A 27,382-nucleotide genomic window follows, 5' to 3' on the forward strand; every position below is an offset into this window, starting at 1 on the left:
GTACAAGGGTAAAGTTGCCAATATTAGTCAGTGCTCTTTGCACTTCTCTTTGCAAGCCAAAACTATCACATTCTCATCCAGTCAGGCAGGAGTGTCACGGTCTTAAAAGTCACTTTTAGCTCAGGGCTGATCAGTCTCTGCTGCCCTGTCAAAGCAAGACTCTGAAAGAAGGCTCTGATCGTTGTCTCCCTGATTTCCTCGTAACAGGCTCTGGCAGTCGTTTTCGAAGTACATCAGCCAGCCAACTCAGAAATTCTTGGGCATTAATTCACTGCAGAGGTACTGACTGAGCCTGTCACATTGTCTGACGTGAACTGTTCATGAGTAGGGCTCGGCCATGTATCGTCCAAAACTAGTTTGAAGTCTGCATCGTGATATCGGTTTCGGGAATTGTGACCTGCCAATATATCACAGATCATGGTGCGTGTGCTATGCAAAAATCACAAATCACAAGGAAACCAGCCAGTGCCTCTACATAGCCCCATCCTTATTTCAGACATCGTGAGCTATCAGTACATCATGATGTTTATCTGGTGATACATTGCAATGTTGAAAACCAGGTATTGCCTGGACTCATTGTTGCTGTTCACTTTTTGGATCTTTATTTTGGATCTAAAGATTTATGTGGAAATTGTACAATTTGGTCATGCACCTTTTGATGTTTTGTTTATTGTTTATAACCACAGAGAGGACCTTTGATATAACCAGAAAGGTGATTCTTGAGTTTGCAAGGAAGCTAAGGGGCAGGAAACAAATTTAAACGGCTACAATTACTGCTTTGGTGGATAGTTCGGAAGTTGCCTGCTTACACTCACGATTACGATCTCCTAAAACACTGCAGCTCTGACATATTCTTGGAGCCCACTTCCGTTGTCCTGGGAAAACAGATTCTGCTAGGCAGCCACATGGGCCAACCAGACATCGTCCTGTTACTATCACTGGAACAGTTCCAAAAGCATCAGATCTTCAACAGGCCATACTTTGCGATACATAGAAAGAGGATATAAAGAGCAAGGACTGGAAAGGCAAATGAAGTTCCTGTGAATATGTTCCAGTACTAGCCTTACTCAAAGTAGACCTACTGAAATTGATGGGAGATGACCGATCTAGGATTAATTCATCAGGTCCTGCTCATGGGCTTCTGACAGGCACCTGGTTTGCCACTACAAGACCAAGATGATGGACTTGATGGGTTATTAGTATGATCTAATGAGCTCTTCTTACTTTCTTAATTTCACTGAGTTTCCTGTGAGTAGAATTTAGCTGGATACAACACTAAGGCTTAAAGGAAAGGAGTTATATATTTTAATCTGTCTAGTACAGGGAACGACCCAAATTTAATGAATGTTGACAGCTGTGGAAATCTTCTGCGAATATCCAACCGCTCAAGACGTACACTGGGGAATGTTTGACAGTCACCATCTGTTCCCCAGTTTTGGGGTGTTCACCAGTAAATGCTGGCAAACACACTTCAGTGGCTGCCAACATTCACCAACGTTCCTTTGAGTTTGGGGACACTTGGATCAAGTTTGTTCACAAGAAATTAAAAAATAAAATAGAAATCCAGCTGCGCACAAAGGCTGCAGAACAAGCATTCCATCCCCAAACAAGACATCTCCCTTCAGTATTTTGCAAAAGCATCTTATTCAGGAGAAAACAGAATGTCACCTCCAATATATGTCCAGTTGATTCAGTGTGGCAGAGTAAACTATCCAAGCAATTTACATGGATACCCTGAGGGCCAAGCAGGTGAAAACATTACTGCGGCAGGAAAATGAGCTCTGCCTGCAGCTGGACTGAGCGGCTTAGCTAAAGGTCAGTTCACACTTTGGCCCTGTTTGGACTCAATCTCAGTCTGAAAAACAATGGTTTGATACATAGCTAAGAAATCTGGTGCCTTCCAGGTGTTGCTGGACTACAAATCTCATCGCCCCTGTTCACTGGCCGTGCTGCTTGGGGCTGATGGAAGCTGTGGCCCAACATCTGGAGGGCAACGGAGGTTGATGTCTGTTGGAAACAGAATGTTGTCCTAGATGGGCCTTAGTTAAATAATAAATTAGGTAATCAATGTACTTCTTTACACCAATCTTTCAGAGCAAAACAACAACCACCACCCTTCTCGAGGCAGTTCAAAAATCAAAACAGAAAACCCAAGTCACAAGATTAAAAGTATTTCACTTTGCATCAGCAATAAACAGCTGTACTTGTGGGCTTCCCATAGGTATCCGGTTGGCCACTGTGAGAACAGGATGTGGGACTAGATGGGCCTTGGGGTCTGATCCAGCAGGACTGATCCAGCAGGACTGATCCAGCAGGATCCAACCCGAGGCTCAGGGGCCAATTGCAGCCTTCCCAAAGACCTCTCCCCAGACTCGTTGCATGAAAAAGAACATGAACTTATGATATCTGGGTTTGAGGACTGGATAAAATATTGGTTTATAGAGAGTAGAATTGTTAGGTGTGATCTTGGAGTGGATGCTCTGAGTAATTTTCTATATATATCTGACAGACGAAGAATAGGAAGTTCTCTTTTTTTCCTTTCCTTTCCTTTTTCTTGCCTCCCCTCCTTTTGGTTTCTGTTTCTATTTAGATTGGTTTCTTTTATCTGTGATGCAAAGACATTGGATATCTGATATTAACCTTTGTATATTTTCTTTTGAACCTTAATAAAATCTATTGAGCAAAGAAAGAAAGAAAGAGGAGAGGAAAGGTGGGTGTGGATAAGCCCTGAGCAAAGCAAAGTTAAAAGGCCAAGCGCCCTCGGTTTCTGTCATTTGCCTTACCTTAACTTCATCGCACTGGAAAAGGTGGAGATCTGCTTTGCTTTGGGCTGGCTCTTTGCAAACTAAGGCAAGGATGGAGTCGTAGCTGCAGGAGCTCATCACAGCATGGCAGTGTTGGATTGTGCTCAGGGGAAAATTCTCCAGCTCATTCTGCAAAGGAAGATTTGATGGCAAATCTTCAAATTATTACTCAAAGCCACTGAATCAAAGAACTCAACTGCGTGGAAGCTTGAGAAGCTCCGTGACTTACGAACTATTGCTCACACAGAGAGGACCGTAAAGCAGTTATTAAAAAATGATACAAAACCCTGAACAAGAAAGCTGTTTCCCCCTAGCCCCAAGACAATTTCTCTCTTTCCCAGCAACTTTGAAAATACGAAGGCACAGTGCTTAAAAGGCTTTTCAGGGTACCTTTGATTCCAAGTCCACCAGGCTGACAGCTTTGTCATCCACTTGGAGAATCATATCTTGTGTCCACACTTTGCCTTTGGCATCCAGCAGCTTCAGTTTCCTTATGCCGTCATCCACCGTGATCATGGCCTCTTTCCGATCCAAGACAAAAGTGGTCAAGTGCTAAGGGAGATGAGGAAAACAGATAAAAAATGGGTATGGTTTTAAAGAGGGGCTAGGGCAGGGGTCAGTAAACTTTTTCCACTGGGGGCCAGTCCACTGTCCCTCAGACCTTGTGGGGGGCCAGACTATATTTTGGAGGGGGAACCCACCGACTCTCCCCTCCCTTCTCCACAGCACCGGACAAACCCCGGTAGCTGCTTACCTGTGCCTTGCAAGCAGCAGGGGCTAGTGGTGGCGGCAGTGGAGGGATGATGAGCAGTGCAAAAGGGCTGGCTCCAGAGAGGGGCTGGTTAAAATGGCGCTCAGCCAACCGCAGCTCAACAAAGCCCAGCCCCCTTCCTCCTCTAGGCAGGGCAGGGAGAAGCCAGGAGGAGGGAGGGAGGAGGTGCCACCACGGTGCGGGGGCAGGGACGGGAATGATCAGAATCCCCACGCTGATCCACGCAGCGATTCTTGGAATGTCTGTGGGCCAGATCCAGAAGGCAATTGGGCCAGATCCCAATCTCAAAAATCAGGAGCCACAACTGAAAAGGCCCTGAACCTGGTTCCATGCATCTATTTCCCAGACCGTGGAGCCACCCTCAACAGGGCCTCCTCCATTGCCTCTGTCGGAGGGCAGAGGAAGAAAGAGAGGCAGCGTTCCTTCAAACAATCAGGGCACAGGCTTTTCAGAGTTTTAAAGGTCAAAACCAGCTCTTTGGAGTGTGCCTGGAAACTCACTGGGGTTTAATTTGAAGTGTGTGGGAAGCAACATTTACAATGTCCTCATTACTATTTGTGCAGCCACTCAGCCCAAGGTGAACAAAGAAGCACTTAATTCATTTTCCGCTGCACCTCTGCTTGGCTTTCCACACACTCATGAGCCTCTCCGCTTACTTCCTTGACCAAAGGCGTGCACCAGAGGCTTAGAGTTAAGCTAAGGGGTTAACTCGGAATGATCGACAGGATGGCAGCCTCATTAAAAAGACTCTGAGATTCCTCCACAGAGCACTAAACCAGGGTTTTCCAAACCCACCCCTGTTCACTTTCTCCAGCTCTCTCTTTCGAAGCTCTTGCAGAGGTTGACATCTGAGGTTCTAAATGCAACAAGGCTTATTTCTGCCTTAAGGAATGTTTTTGAATGGCAGCTTCCAGGCCAACCTATGCCCCATTCGTTACAGAAGAACTGCAAGGTTAGAAAACATTACGCTGGATGAAACTGATCAGAAAAGACAATGGGTTCTACAAAATGTGGCATACTTCAAGCATTAATTTAAACAAAGGGAGTGCGTTTCCTAACTGTGGCATCACCACAGAGAAAGCCTTGCTCACGTCACCATGACCTTAACCACCAACTGAAGAGGCGCCTGGAGCAAGGCTTTCTCAGTGGCTTAGCAGGGGTGATATGGCTGTTGTGAGCTCTACAAGGGCGAATGGTCCTTAGGTCTTAAGTGTCCAGTTTAAGGCTGTTTCTGCTCACAAATCAATCAATCAACAATTTGATTCGTCTTCCCTTTTCTTACTAGTCTCTCTAAAACAGAAGGAAGGCAGGCTGCAAGTTAGTAAGACAAAAGCAACCAACAGCAATACTTGTTTAATTTTTCTCCCTCAAGAGTTCAGGTTGGCGCACAGAATTCTTCTCGCTTTTTCCGTCCTTGCAGCCGGGTTGTGGTTAATCAGTGCCTTCAACCCTGACCTCCCCTAGTCCAAGTTCAAACAATCCTTCCATTAAACAGCACAGTCTGTATTTATGTTAGGGAGGCATGTAAATGTACAAGTAATTTAAGTCTGACGGTTAATCTTCAGGCTTGTCCAGCATTGCAGCAGCTATATCCATCAAATCCCGCAAGTGAAAATTAGGTTAATAAATATTGTGAATGAAATAATACAAATAAATCTGTAGAATTCTTACCTCCACGTGGTACTGCGATGTCTCAGATATGCTGCTGGCACTATCGCGGGCATAATTCTTCCTTTGCTCTGTTTTTTTAAAAAGAGAGAGAGAGAGAGAAAGAAAAAGAGAGATTTACCATCTTCATTTTCACATTCCAGCTTACTCTTTGCACAGGGTATGTTTAAAGTGCCATTTATCCTGAGATTACTAGCCTTCAAATACATCTCCATCTGCTTTGCTTACATACAATGTGTTAAACACCAGAAGCTGAAGGAGGAGGGTTGATTCAAAGCATAGCAAGGACTGCAATTCTCTTCAATACAGGAAAGTGAGTAGAAGTCAGAATTCACTGCAAACCCCAAGAGTGGAACAACTATGTGGCACTTCTGGGACTCTCTGCTCATATTTTTTTTTAAGAAACTGGTCAATAGATGTGGTTTCAGTCCAAACAATTTTCCAGATCACACAGCACGGAGGTCTGTGAATGCTCATTACATAAAAACAACTCTGATTTAGGCAATATTGATCAGATTAAACGAATAGAGAGAGAGGAATGTGTTTGAGGAATGGTTACATGGATGCCAGTTATTAATTTTGGATGAGATGGCATCATTATGCACAACTGAGTTAATTTTTCTAATTTAAAAAGCATTATATTGTCTAAAGTGTTAATGTACCACTTTTCATTATAAAAGATTGTAACACAACACAGAAGAAAACAGATGAAATATCAAAAACCAGAAAATCCACTCCACTCATTCAACACACTTCCACACACTCAATTCCCACACAAATTCCACACACACTCAGCCCACACCTGCTAACACAACCTCCTTCACTTTTGCCAATTACCAATTCTTCTCCACACATACCTTCTTGCCAAGTGGTGAACATAATTTGCCATGATATCAGAACTGGCAAACCATCGTTGCATTTGCCTTCCATTCCAGAATTAGAAAGCAACCATTTTAGTGGGTGGAGCTAATTTTTCCCTTTCTTTTAGACTGTGGGGATGACTTTCAAATCTCATGCGTTGCAGTGTCATTTGTCACTAGCATATACAATACACACACACACATTTTCCTCTAATACAATGTGTTTGGAGAAGAAGAGCACCCTTCAAAGGATAGCTGTGTTTCGGTTCGCACATTGGTTCGAGAAGCGTAAATTAGGTGGTTTCTCATTAAAACGCAAACTAACCCCTATTGCAGACACTAGAGGAGCAGAAGAGATGGAGGATAATTCTGCCTCTCAGAGGGTTGGAGCTGAACCAGTGGAACTAAGAAATCTTTAATAAAAATATATTTTAAAAAAGAAAATAAGGGAGACTCCAACTAAACGTTAGGAACAACTTTGTGATGGTAAGAACTATTCAGCTGTGGAATGGATGGTGTTGGATTCTCTGTCATCAGAAGTTATTAAACAGGGGTTCGATGGCCATCTGTCAGGGATTCTTTAGCTGTGCTTCTTGCATTGCAGAGGGTTGACTAGATGATCCTTGGGTTCCCTTCCACCTCTCCAGTTCTGTGATTCTGTGAATGCACCCATCATTTTTACAGGTTGAGCAAATGGGGAGCGTGGAGAGAAAAAGAGAGCCAGTGTGGTGTAGTGGTTAAGAGCGGTAGTCTCATAATCTGGGGAACTGGGTTCGCGTCTCCGCTCCTCCACATGCAGCTGCTGGGTGACCTTGGGCCAGTCACACTTCTCTGAAGTCTCTCAGCCCCACTCACCTCACAGAGTGTTTGTTGTGGGGGAGGAAGGGAAAGGAGAATGTTAGCCACTTTGAGACTCCTTAAAGGGAGTGAAAGGCGGGATATCAAATCCAAACTCTTCTTCTTCTTCTTCATGTAAATAATTTGACTAAGGAAGGTATTAGTATGGAATGAAAAGGGGGGGGGGGAGAGACAGTAAAATGCCAACACATCATGCGAGTCACAAAAGGGAAAAAACACAGAGGAACAGGCTCAAAAGCACACTACAGAAATTCCCAATCGTCTGCTCCAATGCTAATGAGTTCATTATTCCAAAGAACCGCTGCAAGAATCCTTTGATCGTTTCAAAATGTTGACAATATCTATTTTTGCTTTTGCAGCATTTCTTTTGAGGGAAAAAAACACTTCATTTTTTAAAAACATGCGTGAACACACACACAGCAAGCCAACTCTTTTATCATTCACTACCTTTCTTGGTTTTCTGCTTGGACGAGGATCTGAAGAAATAAAACCCATCTGCCCCTGACAAAATTTGGAGATTTAAAAAAAAGTAGTAAAACCTAGATCAATCCAACACCGATTAATGATTTCCATTCAGGAAGGTGACAGGGCAATAGTGCTCACTGATGGGATTTCAATAAAAAATGGGATGCCGCACAGAGCTAAAGGGAGGCGGCGAGGAGAAGAAAAATGCCACCTGGCAGAAAGAAATACACACACACAGGAGATTTTTAAAAGGATCGGTTCACACACTGCACAGAAATGAACCTGTGCACATTATTTAACTTTATTTCTATCCCAGAGGATCTTTGGTTTTCATTTAGAAACAAAATGCATCTGGTGGGGACTGCAACAAAATGTTGCAGTGTGAAGCGAAGAGGATTTCAGACATTCCATTCGCTCCTCTGTCTCTCCCCCGACCCCCAGTGTCAGCAATATGTGGCCACTGAGCACGCTCGTTCCACATTTGGTTCCCACTTCCAATTTTTTCCCTACCCCTTCCTAAAGTTTTTTTTTTTTTTTACTTCTTTAATATGGTCTAGAACTTGATCTCTTATCACAGCTATTTGCCTCAGGCCCCAGCTTCCTTCCTGAGAAAGTTAGTTCAGGTACCAAGATCTGCCCTTCCACAAGGAAGAAAGAAGCAGAGAATCGATCCACCATCTCCACAATCTCCTTTTCCTCCTTTGGCACACATTTGATTCCCTCGCCATCCAAGAGTCCAACTGCCTCTCTGCTGTTGGTCTTGTGTTCCTAGCAATGTGATCCTCACATTATTTTTGCTTTCAATTCATTATTTTCTGGCCTTCCTTTTGCCAAAGTGTATGTCCCTTTGTTCCCATGAGCAATCCAAAACATTATTCTCCCCCATGTGACTTATGTACCAGGGCCAGGTTCGAAGGTATACAAAGCCCTGAACGACTTAGGCCCGGGAGAGATGGCATATCCAAGGTCAATCACTGAGATCACTCCCGGTGATCATTGTGTATTTTTCTGTGGTGTATTGCATCGTTCTGGGATCTTCAGATGAAGGGCGGGATACAAATTTAATTAGCAACAGCAACACCCAGGGGAGCATTATTAGTGGTCCCCCACAGACCAGCGGTTGTACTTTCAGTGTCACGGGCTGAAATCTGTGGAACTCCTCTCCACTAGAATTCAGACAGGATCTGTCACTGCTGAGTTTCAGGCACCTGGTTAAAATAATTTCAGGATGCCTTCAAGTCACAAATGCCTCCCTGACATTTTCATTTTTTATTAGGTACTCATTTAAATTTCTGAGATTTCTGTTCAAATTAGGTTTAATTTATGTTTTAGATTTTGTATGTTTTTGTCGTTATAAGCCTTCTTGAGCTCTAGATAGAGAAAAGTGGGATACACACTTAAAACATAATCAAATAGGGTGCAAAACATTTTAATTTTTGAAAAAAGAAGTCTGCTAAATTAGAACATTGCCTGCATTAAGACCCAAGCGGAATTTAATCGGATGTCTGCTTCCACTGTATAGCCTCATACTGGGTTCTCAAATGTGCATAACAGCACGCCTTTTCATTTTAAAGAAACCGCTTTCTGCATATGCTGCTGCTGTTAATCAGTTCCCCGGAGAACCAACTGTTAAGAGAGAAAATTGGCAGCTTCTCAGGCTGGAGACATACACACAAACACACATTACAAACCCTTCTCGCTCCTTCCCTGTGCACAGAAGCTACAGATGGGAGAGTGCTTATGCAGCTGCCTCTATATCATGCACTGCAATGGCCGTGCCCATGGATCCATGCCTTAAGAAAGCCGACACATGTGCATAATCGGACTTCCATGAAAATGGAACCCCCAGTCAGGACAGGGATCAGATAGCACAAATGTCTGGGTTTGACCAGAAGTTGGTTTGCAGGCTCTCTCACATGAGGGCTGGGCGATACATCGTCCAAAACTGGCTTGAAGTCCATATCGCGATACCGGCTTCATCATTTTTTGACCTGGCACTATATCGCGAATCATGATGTGTGCGCGCCCATGCTATGCAAAAATCACCATGTAGGGAAAATTGTGAAGCCAGCCAATGCCTCTACATAGGTAAAGGTAAAGGGACCCCTGACCATTTGGTCCAGTTGTGGCCGATTCTGGGGTTGCGGCGCTCATCTCGCTTTATTGGCCGAGGGAGCCGGCGTACAGCTTCCGGGTCATGTGGCCAGCATGACTAAGCCGCTTCTGGTGAACCAGAGCAGCACACGGAAAGGCCGTTTACCTTCCCGCCGGAGTGGTACCTATTTATCTCCTTACACTTTGACATGCTTTCGAACTGCTAGGTTGGCAGGAGCAGGGACCAAGCAACGGGAGCTCACCCCGTCGCAGGGATTCGAACCGCTGACCTTCTGATTGGCAAGTTCTAGTGCCTTTACATAGCTCCATCCTTACTTCAGACACTGTGATATACAGTCAAACCTCAGTTCTCAAACGGCTCTCTTTTCAAATGTTTCAGCTCCCGAACACTGAAAACCCAGAAGCTAACTGCTCAATTGTATTGAGGCTGTACTGGTATATCACAAATGTTCAGCTGGTAATACAGTCAAACCTCGGTTGTCGAACGCAATCCATCCGGAAGCCCATTCAACTTCTGAAACATTCAATAACTGAAAACTGAAAGCGGAAGCCTCAGAACAATAGGGAAACTCAAAACGGAAGCCGCGTAGCATGTTCGGCTTCTGAAAATTGTTCGAAAACCGGGGCAATTACTTTCGGGTTTTCGGCATTCGGGAACCGAAAGAGTTTGAAAATGGAGCTGTTCGAGAATCGAGGTTTGACTGTATATCACAGTGTTGAAAACCGGATATCACACAGCCCTAGTCCATGTGAGGGCATAAGGGCAGGGCCATCCACATGCCCAGTGTCAAGGCATTGCAAAAATCAAGGCTTTGCTTGGTAATCCTGTAACACCCCGTTCTCACAACTCATGGAAGAAGGGGGGCTTCAAGATCATGAGGGAAGGATTTTAATTATTATTATTACTACTACTACTAATATTAAACACCCGCCCTTCACCCTAAGGTCCTAGGCTGGGTTGTATCCTTAAAACACGATATTAAAAAACAGTTTAAAACAAGTACAAATATAAGGTGGGTCCTAAAAAGATACATCTTCAGCACCCAAACCCAGAGGTGTGCTTTCAGCATTTGCTAGAAGCTGTATAAGGAAGGTGAAAAATGCACATTACAGCTCATGCTCATTACAGTGTGTGTGTGTGTGTGTGTGTGTGTGTGTGTGTGTGTGTGCCACAGCTTAGGAGCTCTCTCTTGGGGGCTATGAGGGTTACCAGGTGGGCCCCTTAAGAAGCAATGTCTCCAAACACTCATTGGAGAAGTGGGTTGTTGTTGGTGTTTTTTTGCCAGGACACATGCATGATCTTCCAAGGATGGCCCCATTCAGCCATCTTGTATGAGGTGCCCATGAATCCTCAAGTCTCATGAATGCAACACCACCCACTCAGACTGTGGGACAACCCCAAAATCTGGATTTCTGAAGACTCCTAGGCACAGGGCATCCCTTGATCTGCTAATGTTTTTCAGCATTTCCGAGCTCCAGATGCACATGAAGGCACAAAGCAAAAGACTACAGTGAAACCAGAACTGCCCGAATTCATTCTATGGCTGAAGCAAAAGTCTGGATAACTCCTAAGCCCTCTGAAGTCTCCATCACAGGCTTCACCCCCAGGATGACGCTAGTATTCCCACTTTCAAAGCAGATCGGCAGATAACAGCACAGATTGCCTACCAAGCAAAGGAGAGGGGCTTTAAATATTCCCTGCTATAGACACCTTCCACCAAGCTTAATAAGGAATTCATAACGGTGGCCTTATCACATACACAAAGCCAATGAGCCTTACCGTACAAAGCTTTCGCACTCGTCTTCGACGCCTGGTCCCTCTCGCTCTGAGAAAATGTTGGTGATCCATATCCACTGCAAGAGAAGGTGCATTGTTTGTGTGTGGTTTCCTTTGGCAAAAGGTCAGCTGACATACCTTATAAAGCTAATATGCATACAGAGATAATGTTTGCGCTGAGCGCAGGAACTTGAAAACTCCTGGCTTCCATATTTCAAGACCATATTGACTGCAGACGTGATTGAAAGGAAAGCAGGATGCCTACTGTCACTTCAGAAAATAGATTTCTAAGAGGTGGAGATTTATTGCCCTGCACAGCAGTGCTTTCTCTATTCCCCAAGAGGCTAGCTAAAGAAAAATAACTTATGCAAAGCAATTATTTTATGTGGAGCTATATTTATAACACCTACAGCCTCCCTGTCATCCATTCAAATTCCCCGCTCTCTGTATCCGTATTCTTTCATCCATTGTTTTTATTTAGATACCGCCCTTTCTTCAAAATCAATGAATGGTTCATCAATAAACGTATAAAGTACAAAACAACCAATAAAATTACAAAAAAATGTTAACTTCAAAACAACAACAAGCAAGATAATGCCATCCAGAAATTCCAAAGGTTCAGTAACCCCATTAAACAACAACAAAGGGAGGATTTAAAAAGCCCATGTGGTGATTACTTGTTATTTCATATATGCCAGTGTGCATTTGTGTGTGTTTCAGCTGAAGTGGTTGCATCAAGTGATTCTGTGCAGCTATTTTGAAAGCCAGCATAGTGGGGTGTCCTTGTGCAGGGAGGAAATTGATGAAATAAATGCACACCTGTTATAATAAACACACTGGTATCATTTTGCTGGTCACAGATAACAGAAATGTCTCATACAAATCGTTCTCTTCACAATCACCTGTTTTGCGACTGCTTTGCTTGAGCCACAATGTCACCCAATATTTATATCCTGCTTGTCCTCTAGGGAGCTCAACTTTGCAAACCCCTTATCCTCACAACAACCCTGTGAGGTAGGTTAGAAGTTATTGTGATTTTTTTTATACAGGATCTGATTCCTACTATTAGTGTTTGATGTTCTATTATTGTTTTTATGTATGTTGGAAGCTGCCTAGAGTGGCTGGGGCAACCCAACCAGATGGGCGAGGTATTAATAATAATAATTATAATGATAATGATAATTATGCTGACAGTGACTAGCCCAAGGTGAGCACCATGGCTGAGTGGAGATGTGGTCCTGGTCATTGCCCAGCAATCATAAGAAGAGCCCTGCTAGACTAGGTCAACAGGTTAACTATTCCAGCATCCTGTACTCACAGTGGCTAACCAGGTATTACGGGGAGCCTGAAAGCAGGACCTGAGCATCAGCGCTCTCTCCACCTTCAATTCCCAGCCACTGGTACTCAGAGGGATCCTGCCTCCCCCCCAGTAGAGGGAGACCAGAGCCATCCTGGCTGGCAGCTACTATATCACACTGGCTCTATTGCAGAATTACAGTGCCTGTACAGTGTCTGCGAAGGATTTCCCCATCTTCAAAATGGTTATAAAGGTGAGCAAGAGCTACTGGGAGTGGGATGGGTGGGGGTGAAGAGAAGAATTTAATCTTGACTACTAAATGAGAAGTGACATGGGTGTCTGGAGATGACCAGGATCTCGAAAGCATGTCCAAGGACTTCTGTTGGCCTATTGGAATTTGTGACTCTTCTCCTTCGAATGGTCAGGCAAACCATGCCGCAGACTGCTTTTGACAGTCCCCTGTGTTCCAAAAGCAATTTGCAATATAATGTAGGGGGGAGACCAGCTGCTATCTGAGAAACTCAAGACCCCTTAGGACACACGGAAGTAAAGTCATGCCACTCCTTAGTTTTTGGTTTACATGTAGAAGCAGGAATTCACAATGTCACCTTTGACACAGAGTGCCTGTGTATTGGGTCTAACATATCAATATCTGAAAGCAAGCAAACAAGCACACATACGAAAGCTACAGAATGTTTTGCATGGTGCTATGGATTTCAGGAAATTCATGTTCACAGTTATTTACACTGCCAATTTCCAGCAGCATGCTTCCAGATTTGGAAAGCTTCTCGTGGGATTTCCAACCCGTGATCCCAATTTAGTAAAGCCTATGGTTTGCAGTCAGCTAAATACATTTATAAATAGTTCTGATGTTACTTATTCCAGCCAAGGCAAAGCATCATTTATTTGAATAAATGTGCTTGTAAGCAGCTTGCAAGTTTGCCTTACGACTGGACTATCTAAGGCTCTCCCCTTGTATTAGTGTGTGCATATTTTGAGAGCACAGCTTGTGTGTGAATCAAATTTTATTGTTTATAGCTAATGCTTGTTGCAATGTGTGTGCGTGCGTGAAGAATACAGCATGTGCGAATATATATTTGCATGCGCATAAGTTTGCTAGAGCATGCACACAAACAGACACACATCCCAGCTCAAAACCAGAATTGCAACCTAAGATTGCGGAGTCTTTTAAGAGACAACTTTCACCCCTTGCTTTTTCTAAAAAAAACCACAGACATAAATTATGCATGGCTTTGGCTTGAGCAAACATCATCTGATCTATTTATAAATCTATTTAGATTACCACAAATCACAGAATCTCCTTCTAGATGAGGGAGGAAATCTCATTAGTAGCTTTCCAAGGGTAGAAAGGTTGCCCCTGGCAATCAGCAGCATATAGCACTATCAGCTGCTACCCATTCAGTTGTACATAAACCAATAGGACAGCTGTTTCCAAAGGGAAATTTGTTTTCTGGCCCTAATAGAGATCAGTTAAGTTTAGAAGTCTGAAGAGCGACCTTCGTTAAAGTAAGGGTGGGGCTGAAAGCAGCCATACCTAAGCCTGGGCCTGGAGGGTGTGTCAACTCAGAGACCAGTTGCTACAACACAGAGGTAGAAGGTTAGGGCTGAAGGCAGAGAAACTGAAGACTAGCCCGTACCACTCTCCTGATGATGAAGTGAAGGTAGATGCCCAGGCTCCTACTATTTATGCTAGTCCTGACCAACTCAGCGGCTTGGTGGTAGCAGAATGCATGCACTGGATATGGAAAATCCCAGGTTCAGTCCCCATCAGCTCCATGTAGGACTGGGAATACTCCAGATCTAAAACCCTGGTGAGCCACTATCGGTCAGTGTGGACAATACCACTGTCAGAAGCGGGGTCAGCAACAAATCACACGTGAAGCTAACTCTTTATTAGCAGAAACAAAGTCTGCTCAGAAGTGCCAGGCCTGATGAGCATTGCAGCTCTTCTCAGTAGGCCTTGCCCCATGGAGGCTGAAGGTCCCCACCTTCTCACAACTGCCTAAATCTCCTCCTCCCCCTGGTCCTTCCCAAGCAATCTGAGACTCGGGCACCATGCCTGACTTTGCTCCTCCCTCTTCATACCTCTTCTGGTTCTGGAGACAGGTGGAGGGGAGCTGGTCACAGCAGGAGAGAGAGAGACACCCGAGCTTCTTCACCAGCCTGACTCATCTCTGCTTCTTGGACTCCATCCTCTCCTGTTTCAGCTTCCGCTTCTAGACTTCTCCTCCTCCCAGGCTTCTCCCTCCACTCATCATTGTTCCACCACCAATTCCTGGGCTCTGATCCTTTGACCCTTGAGGGTTCTCCAGCTGACACCTCCCGTCATTCCTCTGCGTCCAGTCAGTCCATGACAACTGAGCTATATGAACCAAGCAGCTTCCTATATCCCCAAATAATGAGTGCATAGAGCTTCTGTAGAGTCAAAATATTGACTCTATCTATAACTGGGGTGGGGAGGCTGTGGCCCTCCAGATGTCTCTGGACTACAACTCTGACCATTGGGGGCTGATGGGAGTTGGAGTCCAACAACATCCAAAAAACTAATAATAATAATAATAATAATAATAATAATAATAAATAAATAAATAATTTATACCCCGCCCATCTGGCTGGGTTTCCCCAGCGACCAAAGATTCCTCATCCTTGATCTATAATGTCCCCTGTTATTGACTCCCCTCTTCAACAGCTATCCTAACCACCAGTCTTTGCCCTCTCAGAGTCTTTAACTGCCTCTCCACAAAGACTCTTCATGACAGGACATCTGTGAAGTAGGAGAAATAACCCCGGTCCTCTCAAGTCAAAAGACTGTCTCCACCTCCATCGTTCTGCCCGGACACTGAGGTCCAGCACCGAGGGCCTTCTGGCGGTTAACTCGCTGTGAGAAGCCAAGTTACAGGGAACCAGGCAGAGGGCCTTCTCGGTAGTGGCGCCCTCCCTGTGGAACACCCTCCCACCAGATGTCAAAGAGAAAAATAACCACCAAACTTTTAGAAGACATCTAAAGGCAGCCCTGTTTAGGGAAGCTTTTAATGTTTAGTAGGTTATTGTATTTTAGTGTTTTGTTGGAAGCCACACAGAGTGGCTGGGGGGACCCAGCCAGATGGGCTGGGTATAAATAATAAATTATTATTAATTATTATTATTATATTACTGTATCCTAAAGACTGAGAGGTGATTCTTGCGGATGCCACTGGACCTCCCCAGCCTGAGAGGTGCAAATCTCTCTGAAATCTTGGGATAACTTTGGGAACAGCTTCCAAGACAAAGCAATGAGCTATTAGGAAAATAAAATTTAAAAATCCCAGGAAAATTGAGTTCACCCACAGAAGTCTTGTTGCACGACCAGAGATTTATTGGGATCCCAGAAGGAATTCAAGCGACAGCTTCAGAGACAACTGAAGCTGACTGCTATGGTTCTATTTACCATCAACATTGCAGTCTGCAGCCAAAATGTTGACACACATACCAACAAATTAACCTTGGTGGAGCTGGGCGATGGGTGCAGTTTGTTGACTGTAAATGCTCCTGCACAAGGCATGGATATGGCATGACAGAAGCTTATAAGATTACATGGAGAGAGTAAAGATTTTCCCCCTCTCTCCCCCCAACACTAGAACTCGAAGGTATCCAATGAAGCTGCATGCTGGAAGATTTAGGATAGAAAAAAGAAAGTACTTCTTCACACGGTGCACAATTAGACAATGGAACTCACTCCCACAAGAGGCAGCGATGGCCACCAACTCGGATGGCTTTCAAAGAGGATTAGACAAATTTGTGGAAGGGTAGGCTATTGGTGGCAACTAACTATATGACAACTAGGTTCTGCCTCCATAGATGCTTCTGACCACCAGATACTGGAAACTGCAACAGGGGAAAGTATTGTTGTGCTAAGGCCCTGCCTGAGGATTTCCTACAAGCATCTGAGTGGCCACTGTGAGAATTGGATGGTGGATTAGATCAGCCATTGGCCTGTCCCAGCAGGCTCTTCTTAAGCTCTTATGACTGGGATAGGTACAGTTCTCTATGAGCTTCATCTAGGAACAACTGCACAAGGACCCAGCGTTCAAAATTCTCTAGGCGCCAGGCACAATTTGGACCTGGCTATCAGCTACTTGTGACCAAGTGAAGATGCCCGGGTGCAAGGATGACGCCTGATGTCACCATGATCTGGAGGTGCATGCCTCGATCTTGACTGTTTTCACACACCAGCAACACATCCTAGATAATTCTATACGTTATATTTTAGCTGCACGATCAGAATGAATTTCAGGAACCCAAAACTCATACTGAAAAATTCAAGTTTTGAGCCTCTGGCCCCAAAATGGCAACTAGGCATTCTGTTTGGGCTACTGTAACCCTGGATTAAGGAGCCATTTAGCACCTAGCTTGTATATCTGAGTTTCTAGCATGGCAAGGACCCTAGAGCTTCTGTTGCATCTAAGTTTGGGATACACAAGAAGCAACAAAAACACTTATTGAGATTCACATTATTGAGGTCTGATGTGAAGAAGGTATTTATGCCTCTGCAGGCTGGTACCCTCATTATATCCAAGCTCATATGAAATTGATCTTATGTCTGAAATGACAATAGCTTCCAGGCTGAAAATGAAATGTTAAGTCTCAGAGGAGACCTTAGGGCTTCTTCTTCCTTTTATTTTATTTCCGATGAACTTGGGTGGCAGGGAGAGGTCATGTTGGTAGGATAATACTTACTTTACTTGAGAAGAGTAACTTCCATATGCACTTGGGTGGGTGTTTGAAATATGGCCATTCATTCTGATCAACACTCCCTCTGTGGAAACAGGAGAGGAAAAAGTCATTAGGGCAACCAGTACAATAATGTTAACATTTAAGAAAGACTGCAGAATATGCCAATTATGACTAGCAATGGATGAAATCTGTCAATTTCGTTTCTGAAAGTTTTTTATTTTCTCAATCTTAAATTAAATTCTCCATATTTCTGCAGCAAAGAGATTTTTTAAAATACTAAAATACTCATGAAGATTTGTCAGCTTTTAGAGTGAATTTCTCCAAATACATGCAGTTCAGTATGTAGTTTTGAGTAATGTACACAATCAATTTTCCTTAATATAATGCATTTGGTAAATTATTCTCTCTCTCTCTCTCTCTCCCTCTTACACACACACACATACACACATATGCTTGTATGTATACAGACACACAAAATCGCCTCTGAAACATATGCACATTTGGTTGGAAAACAGTGTCACGAATTTTGGAGGAGTGCAAAGTTCAAAGGGCAGCAATGTTTTGATTTATGTTTTGCTTCAGGAAGTACAAACTAGCTTAGTTCCCTTTAGAATCAAATTTCTCCTCCATCCCTAGTTAAGACAGTGGAAGACGACTGTTACCTTTACATCACAAGCCTCCAAAAACAAAGAATGCTATTGTTACAAACATCTTCATCATCTAGCAACAACAACCTCAAAAAGTCCTGCACACGGTTATCAATCAGTATCATCTGAGCAGATCTTTGGTTTGAAAGAAAACGATCTGTGCACCAGACCTAAGAATTGTGTACTTGCCCAGGAAGTTCCAGAGGCAACTGCCGCAGAATCCATTTCCTTGTGAGGAGAGCACACCAAAGTCTTACGGAACTTTTTGCTCTTATCAGTTTTACAAACATACCAATCCAGCTTGTGGGAGCAGGCAAGCAAGCAGACCATGCAGGAATTTAAAACAACATCAGCTCCCCAAAGCAAACAGCACATCCCTCAAGGACCAGACCATCAGAACTCCTCCTTGCAAGCCTCCGCAAAGTCATATATCTCTGACATCCCTTCGGCTTGAAGCACTGGAAATCTTCAAGCAGTTTCTTCCATTCTCCCAGGGCAAGTGGAGCATAAGAAGCTGCCTTATACCAACCAGATCAGATTATGGGGAACCTGTAGCCTTCCAGAGGCTCTTAGACTACAACTTCCATCCCAAGTGACCATTGGCCATGCTAGCTAGAGCTGATGGGGACTGAAGTTTTGGATCACCATTTCTCCATATCTTTTTTTTTCTTTTTCAAAAATTTTATTGATTTTCCAAATTTATAACAAGCATCAAAAACAAACAAACATAAATCCTAACTATTTGTTAACATTGTTAGGTGACTTCCTCGAACCCCCCTGGCTGAGTTTCTATGTATATCATCGTAACAGTTTTCCAAAACTAATTTCTCATAAAATGTACTTAATCAATTAACATTTTTCTTTCTTTTCATTTTAGCTTTCGATATATTATTCTATAACTTCACATATTTAAATCCTAAGCCAATCTGGTACTTGCAAGTGTTTCTATTTAAGTTATCTTAGCATATTTAGCTAAATAGTCTTTAAATTTCACCCATTCCTCCTGGTACTCCTCCTCCCTCTGGTCGTGGGCTCTTCCGGTCAGGTCGGCTAGCTCCCAAAAGTCCATCATCTTCATCTGACATTCCTCCACTGTTGGTACTTCTTGTGATACCATTTCTCTATATCTGCACTAGAATGTAAACACTGCAACTGCTGGTACCAGGCAAAGGAAAGCTTTGCACTTGCTGAAGTTTAACAGACACTGCCCTTGACCCTAGTTTATGGACACTGCATTAAAATGAAGCCCACTGTCAAAATACCGTTACGTTCTCCATAAATCAATATACATTGGATTTTCCAAGACCTTGTTTGCTCAGCGGGGTGCTTTTCTGCATTTTCGAGGCAGATCCATTTAATCTACTCCAACATTGCAGGGGATGATCATTTGGGTCCCCTCCTAGTTCTGCAGCTCTAATGCATTATTCCTGAGTACAAACAAGATTTGCCACTTTTTGCATAGGTATTGAAGGACAAGTGTTTCAGGCTCTCCCCAGGTTTTTCAAGGGGTGCTGGGAAATCACACAAAAGTCACAGGCAAATCTCTTTGCAGAGCAGGAGTCCTGTACCTGCCCACACACAAACACCTTATTTATAAAGCATATGTTTTGGGAAAGTGTCATGATTTTTTTGCCATTCAGTCTATAATCACATGTTCATGACCAGTTGACATATTGCAGTTTAAAGTATTCCTTAAAATTAGCACCTTCCTCATAGGCCTTTTGTCTCTCTAACTTGCTGGGCCGATCATCTTTCTGTTAATTAGCTGTTAGAATTTTGCAGAGCTGTATGAATAATGAATAATCTGGAGTTTGAATGAACAAAGCTGTTTTGTTTGTATGAGGAATCTAGAGTGTAGAGCATAGATAGGCAAAGTAAACCCCGGGGGCCGAATCTGGCCCAATCTGGCCCAATCGCCTTCTAAATCCAGCCCACGGACGGTCCGAGAATCAGTGTGTTTTTACATGCATAGAATGTGTCCTTTTATTTAAAATGCATCTCTGGGTTATTTGTGGGGCATAGGAATTCGTTCACCCCCCCCCAAAAAAAATAGTCCACCCCCCCCCCACAAGGTCTGAGGGACAGTGGACCGGTCCATGGCTGAAAAAGGTTGCTGACCCCTGGTTTGGGGTGAGGAGGGTTTTTTAAGCCTCTCCAACAATTAGGAGTGAAAGTTCTGCATTGACATACCCTTCTGCTCTCCTCCCTGGCAGACCCCCCTCCATCACGGTGCACAGATTGCACCAGATCTTAAAAGAAGCATACACAAATGTTTTTATTGGGATCCTTTATAGGAATTTGTATAGTGCCTGGCAGAACACTGGGGTGAGAGACCCCATTCAAGCAAGCAAATAAGGCAGCATTGATTAACTGGTCAATGCAAACATCAGCAGTGTAACTGACAGCACAAATGGAAACTTCGCCCTACACAACGCCCTACTGTATTTTATTCACTCCAACCACAGGCTCTTTAAGACCCTGGATTGAATTTTTCTGAGGTAACGCCAGCTCTTTGAATTCAATGTTATCACCCATCTTTGTTTGAGACTCTGTCCTGCCATATGATGCCAAATCTTACTGACATAGTCCAAGTGGAAAGCATTGAGGCATTGCTTTTGGCGGTTGTAAGTTGCCTGCAACTCACTTCCACAAAGCAGTGTGCACAGCACGCAAGCCTGGTAGATGTTGAATAGTGGAAAAGATGGACGAAGGACACAGCTCTGTTGGATTCGCAGCTCTTTATTGCAGCTGTGGATCTGCAGTCAGTCTGCTCCCGGAATCAAACTGTGAGTCTTTTAGTCTTAGGGATAAATCTATGTAATATACTAGTAACATAAATAATACCTTCCAGCCTCATATATACACATTTAATCTAATAAGTGCGAGGACACTGTGTGAAAGAGTTATTGCTATTTAAACTTCAAAGAAGCGTCTTGCGCAGTTTTTTATAGAAGGGAAAAGGGAACAAACATAAGCATTAAACAATCCACTCTGTAGCTTTCACTTCAGCTTTCTGTTAATGGGAATTAAATATAATTGCTAAACAAACTAACATTTATTAAGTTTCGCAAGTGTGAAACAGGAAAGATAACGTTCAGCTCATTTGTTCTTCCTAACTAAAATCTAATTCCTACATAAATGTGTAAGGAGGAAATGGGAGAAATATACTTGACATGGGCTCCCTTGAAAAAGAGCCAAGAATGGCCTCTAGAGTGGACAGTTGGCGGCAAGACTTGGCTTAGAACATAATGCCAAGGTTGCAGGTTTGATCCCGTATGCAACAGCTGCACATTCCTGCATTGCAGGCGGTTGGACTAGATGATCCTCAGGGTCTCTTCCAAGTCTGTAATTCTATTATTCCTTCCATAAAACAAACTAGCAAACTACGCAAGACATCAGTATGTTTCCGAGCACAATTCAAAATGTTGGTGCTGACCTTTAAAGCCCTAAACGACCTCGGCCCAGTATACCTGAAGGAGCGTCTCCACCCCCATCGTTCAGCCCAGACACTGAGGTCCAGCTCCAAGGGCCTTCTGGCGGTTCCCTCATTGTGAGAAGTGAGGTTACAGGGAACCAGACAGAGGGCCTTCTTGGTAGTGGCACCCACTCCCATCAGATGTCAAGGAAATAAACAACTATCTGATTTTAGAAGCCATCTGAAGGCAGCCCTGTTTAGGGAAGCTTTTTAATGTGAGACATTTTAATGTATTCTTAATCTTTGTTGGAAGCCACCCAGAGTGGCTGGGGAAACCCAGCCAGATGGGCGGGGTACAAATAATAAATTATTATTATTATTATTATTATTATTATTATTATTATTATTAATCATGTAGTTACCAATTGCATGTTATAGGAGGGGCCCAACCTGGGTTGGAACCAGGGAGAGGGCAGCATGGGGCCATTAGTCCACCATAGTCCTGATCTGAATCGGAGCTGTGGCTCTTGTTATTTGCGGGGGGGGCAAAGCTCCTCTATGGAAGCTTTTCTTCAAAATATGCACACAATCTCTCAGTCGGAATACCATCGTGAATGAGCAGCTGCCGCCACGGATTGTTTTAATATCAAACTGAGCCAAAACTCAGCGAAGTTTACCCTCTGTTTAACCTGGCTGAAATGTACGAGGCATTGAACTGTGTGGTATTGTTCTGTAAATAGCTCCATGCATCACGAGGATGCGTAAAACGGAAGGTGCTGCTCTGAACTTCAGGACAGCAAAGAGGACAGCTATGCCATTGCCGGAAACACGGATCAATTATGAATCGATCACCTCTGCAGTAATCTCCGAGATTTTTTTCATGTATCCTCTGCGAACAGCTAGGATTGCCATCCTAGAAAAGAGGAGGGAGGGATAGGTAAAGGTAAAGGGACCCCTGACCATTAGGTCCAGTCGTGGCCGACTCTGGGGATGCGGCGCTCATCTCGCTTTACTGGCCGAGGGAGCCGGCGTACAGCTTCTGGGTCATGTGGCCAGCATGACTAAGTTGCTTCTGGCGAACCAGAGCAGCGCACAGAAACGCAGTTTACCTTCCCGCCAGAGTGGTACCTATTTATCTACTCGCACTTTGACGTGCTTTCGAACTGCTAGGTTGGCAGGAGCAAGGACCAAGCAATGGGAGCTCACCCCGTCGCAGGGATTTGAACTGCCAACCTTCTGATCGGCAAGCCCTAGGTTTTGTGGTTTAACCCACAGCGCCACCCGCGTCCCTGGAGGGAAGGATACCACCTCCTAAAGAAGGAAATGAGGAATACCCCATTTGTGCTATAGGTTTAAAGCAGTATCATTCCAGTTAAAACACTCACATCTACTCCCAAAGAATCTTGGGAACTGTAGATTGTTATGAGCGCTGAGGGGCCTCCCTACAATTATCAGAACCCTGGAGACACTACAACTCCCAGGATTCTTTGGGGGGAGCCATGACGGCTTAAAGTGGTATGATACCGCTTTAAATGCGTAATATTAATAAAATGCAGATTTGGCCCAACACAAAGGTGTTTCCAGTGCCCCCACGCTGGTGCAGGGTGAAATAAAAGAACTGGTTCCAGTTTGTTCAACCGCTATGTTCTGGAACTTTCTGATTTGGAACAATAAAATATTTATGCATCTTTCATTTTTAAAATCCTGGCTCGTTCAATGCCACAAGGTTATACTACCTCTGTGTATTTAAAAAAAATGTGTCCTTGAATGCTCCTCGGACAGGTAACATGACCCTTTTTAAAATTCAGGAAGCCCTGAGCAAGCCAGCAACTTGTGGTCAAAGGCAGCGCCTTCCTGCTTGAAACTGCCCTTGAAGTTTTGTTTGTTGTTTAAATCCACTGGTTTCTGCAAGGAACTGCAGGTAATAAAAAGGCCCAGGAAAAGCTTAGGGGGGAATCTTTCAGCTGCTTTCCAAATTGAGTGGTGCATTTATTTGTTCACAACGCCCAGGAAAGGCAAAGCTGGTTTGCGAAAAGAAAAGCCCATAATAATTAGTGCTGTCTGGTTAAGGCACTTTTAGTTTATTAAAAATTGCCACTTAGCAACTGACCAACTACAGTTGAATATCTCTGCATACAACCAGGAAGTGCTAAGTAACTTGCAACGAAGGAATATCTACTACTTCTTGTTGCACAGAGACAGATAGAGATCCTCCCTAACATTATCTCTCTCATTCCTTATTACTAATGGCACAGAAGCAACTTAGCCCTACCAATTAATCAACTAGCAATTACTTGATTAATTTGTTACCTGATGATTGATTGTGTTATAATACTTATTGTGTATTCCAGAGCCCGTATAGAGTCCTTCAGTAGGTTCTCTATTGGTAGGAGAAAGTAACAGAGGCCAACCAGAGTATATTGAGAAGCAAAGTAGCTAGTAAGCCTGATCTTTACTCAAGGAACTGTTGAGGAAGGGTCCCCACTCACCACACGCTGGAAGGAGGAGGAACTCAGAACAATGGTGTGAAAGCCCTTATATTGACTTTTGAAATTGCCCACCCTGTCGCCCAAGACCCCCCCCCCAAAAAAAAATCATACATACATCACAGAAGGAGACTGTCTACAGCGTAAATCCTGTCTACCAGGATACCTAATAATGGTCACTGATTGTATTACCTGGGCAGTCTGGCCATTCTTTTGTGATGGTTAATACTTTAGTTCCTGAGTCCAGGTCACAGGCTCACCCTATTCCTACACAAATACGCCCTTAAGACAGGATTTGCAAGCAAAAAGATAACGGGCAGTTCGAATCCCCACGACGGGGTGAGCTCCCATTGCTCGGTCCCTGCTCCTGCCAACCTAGTAGTTTGAAAGCACCTCAAAGTGCAAGTAGATAAAAAGGTACCGCTCCAGTGGGAAGGTAAACGGCATTTCCGTGCACTGCTCTGGTTCACCAGAAGCGGCTTAGTCATGCTGGCCACATGACCCGGAAGCTGTACGCCGGCTCCCTCGGCCAATAAAGCGAGATGAGCGCCGCAACTCCAGAGTCAGCCACGACTGGACCTAATGGTCAGGGGTCCCTTTACCTTTACCTAAGCAGAAGGGGAAGGGAAGCGTTAGTGATCTTAGGAGCAAGCACCCGCCGAAAAGCTTGCTTGCTTGCACTGAGCAGTGGTTTGGCTGAGAGTTATGTGTGAACCTGATCATAATATCAGGACTCATCACCACAACATTTCTGACTATACAGACCTTCTGCAGCAGTTGCAGCAATCTTTCCCTGTGAATTGGCACGTACAGCCCTCTGTCATTCAGACTTAATGGGATCCAAGGAAGGAATATCCCCCCCCACCTCATCCCAGAAATCACATTCACAGCACCCACATAAACTTTTAAAAACTGAACATTACTATATTTCACGTAAATAACGTTCCCACACACAAAGGTTTCCATTCAAGGTTCCCAGGATTTTAATAGCTCTAAGAAATAACAGCTGTGGCCCTGATACGCAATTTGTTCGCTGCTGCCAAAGACGTGGCGCAGTGCCAGCATTTGCTGAAAAGTACATGTACCAAGTACCTCATCTCAACAGGGAGTAAAAGCCTCCCAAAAAAATAAAATGTGGGGAATCGGGCTTTTTTATCACCTCTTTTTTTATTATTATGTTCTGAACAGGCAATATGTCCATGCGTACAAAAAAAAAATGTTAAAAGGAACACATGCGTGCAAAACTATGGCAACTACAAACGCAGAATTTTTGCTCTCTAGAACAGAAGAAGAAAGGCTCCTCAATGTGCTAACCTCATCTATAAGGCCCCATCTGCTCTACACATTGAAAGTAGCATCATGCCACTTTAAAGAGCCATGGCTTCCCTCACAGAATCCTGGGAGCTGAAGTTGGTCCAAAGAGCTGAGAGGTGTTAGGAGACCCGTATTCACTCTGTAGAGCTACAATTTCCAGAGTGGTCTAACAAGGAATCCCTCTTCCCAGAGAATTCTGGGAATTGTAGCTACGGGAGATGGGTAAAGGTAAAGGGACCCCTGACCATTAGGTGCAGTCGTGGCCGACTCTGGGGTTGCGGCGCTCATCTCGCTTTATTGGCCGAGGGAGCTGGCGTACATGTGGTCATGTGGCCAGCATGACTAAGCCGCTTCTGGAGTACCAGAGCAGCACACGGAAAGACCATTTACCTTCCTGCCAGAGTGGTACCTATTTATCTACTTGCACTTTGAAGTGCTTTCGAACTGCTAGGTTGGCAGGAGCAGGGATTGAGCAACGGGAGCTCACCCCGTCACAGGGATTCGAACCGCTGACCTTCTGATCGGCAAGTCCTAGGCTCTGTGGCTTATCCCACAGCGCCACCCGCGTCCCTAGCTACGGGAGATAGGGGGCTGCTAACAACTCTCAGCTCCCAGTTGATTGGCTGTAGGTTCAAGAACAGATGAGCGGGGATACTTATTCACACTAAGCATAATTAAGAGTCAACTGGAACCAGGTAATCTGAAGAACTGTACTGTTTAATGTTTGGATAAGATATAAGGATTTGCTTGAGAATAGAACCCCAAGGTGGCTGTCACCAATGGAAGCGAAGGCTCAGAAAAAGCTCAATATGGAGGCTAAATGGCCGAAATATTGGGAAATTTTGGAACAAGAGGGAGACAGATTAAAATTGCAGAGTTTTGAAAAATTAAAAAACAGAGTGCGAGATTGACTTCATTATTATCAGATAATGGAGGCATATAATTTGGACAAAAAAATTGGCTTCCAGGTGGAAAAATCAAAATTGGAAACAGAACTGTTAGATCCCAAAATTAAGCACTTGTCAAGAATGTATAACTTGCTGTTGAAATGGAATACTCAGGATGAAACAGTGAAATCTGCTATAATTAAATGGGCACAAGATGTTGGACATAATATTATGATGGCTGACTGGGAACAGTTGTGGATCACAGGTATGAAGTTCACGGCATGAGAGAATATAATGAAAATGATATACAGGTGGTACATGACACCAGTCAAGCTTGCGAAAATTTATCACTTGCCCGATAATAAATGCTGGAAATGTAAAGAGACTGAAGGTACATTCTTTCACCTTTGGTGGACATGCCCAAGGATTAAGGCTTTCTGGGAGATGATCTATAACGAAATGAAAAAGGTATTTAAATATACCTTTCTGAAGAAACCAGAGGCCTTTCTCCTGGGCATGGTCGGCCAATTGGTGCTAAAGAAGGACAGAACTTTCTTTATGTATGCCACAACAGCAGCAAGAATACTTATTGCAAAGTATTGGAAGACACAAGATCTACCCACCCTGGAAGAATGGCAGATGAAGGTGATAGACTATATGGAACTGGCGGAAATGACTGGCAGAATCCGAGACCAGGGAGAAGAGTCGGTGGAAGAAGATTGGAAGAAATTTAAAGACTATTTACAGAAACATTGTAAAATTAATGAATGTTAGAATGATATTGGAATGAACTTATGTGATTCTAGCAAAAATGTAACAAAGATTTAAGAAAAATAGACTGTTAATTGGTGAAAGGAGGGAAAGTAAACTTATATTAATATCAAGATAAATTTTCAGGATAAAAATTTGAAGAGAGGGAAAGGATTTGCTGAAATGGATAATTGACTTAGAATACAAAAAAGGGAGGTGTGAGGAGGTCAGGGAAACAAGCAAAAGAAAGACAAGTTATGGGAAGGTTCGATTTGTTTTTTTTTTAATTGTTTCTATTTTTCTGTTTTTTTATTGTGATGTGTTGTTTTGTTTTTGTTTAATTTGGTGTTTCTTCTTTTTTCTTTTTGTAACCTTAAAACTTCAATAAATACTATTTAAAAAAATAAATAATCTGAAGAACTGTCTGCACCTATACAAGGCTTTTAAGATCAGCATCTGAGGTCCATCCCTCTGGTCCATCAGTGAGAGCTGTGAGATTGGACAGTATTCAGGGCCAAGGCCTATTTTGTGGT

At 43.6% G+C, this 27,382-nt stretch overlaps 1 protein-coding gene across 9 annotated transcripts in view; it reads right to left on the reverse strand.

Annotated features, from left to right (window-relative positions):
- The window catches only part of EPS8 (EGFR pathway substrate 8, signaling adaptor), a 137,968-nt gene that overhangs the window by 43,199 nt on the left and 67,387 nt on the right, over positions 1-27,382 (reverse strand). For all 9 annotated transcript variants that reach the window (XR_014538751.1, XR_014538752.1, XR_014538753.1 and 6 more), the window contains exons 2-6: positions 17,354-17,432; positions 11,323-11,396; positions 5,248-5,315; positions 3,195-3,356; positions 2,784-2,933 (exon numbers count right to left, since the gene is read on the reverse strand). Coding sequence is in view for 6 of the 9 variants with exons in the window: in XM_083572697.1 (XP_083428823.1) it covers positions 2,784-2,933; positions 3,195-3,356; positions 5,248-5,315; positions 11,323-11,396; positions 17,354-17,415 (516 nt within the window). In the remaining 3 variants the exon portion in view is untranslated. The remainder of the gene's footprint in view (positions 1-2,783; positions 2,934-3,194; positions 3,357-5,247; positions 5,316-11,322; positions 11,397-17,353; positions 17,433-27,382) is intronic.

The sequence above is a fragment of the Podarcis filfolensis genome (genome assembly GCF_964270895.1).
Source record: "Podarcis filfolensis genome assembly, chromosome: 10".
NCBI classification, from domain to species: domain Eukaryota; kingdom Metazoa; phylum Chordata; class Lepidosauria; order Squamata; family Lacertidae; genus Podarcis; species Podarcis filfolensis.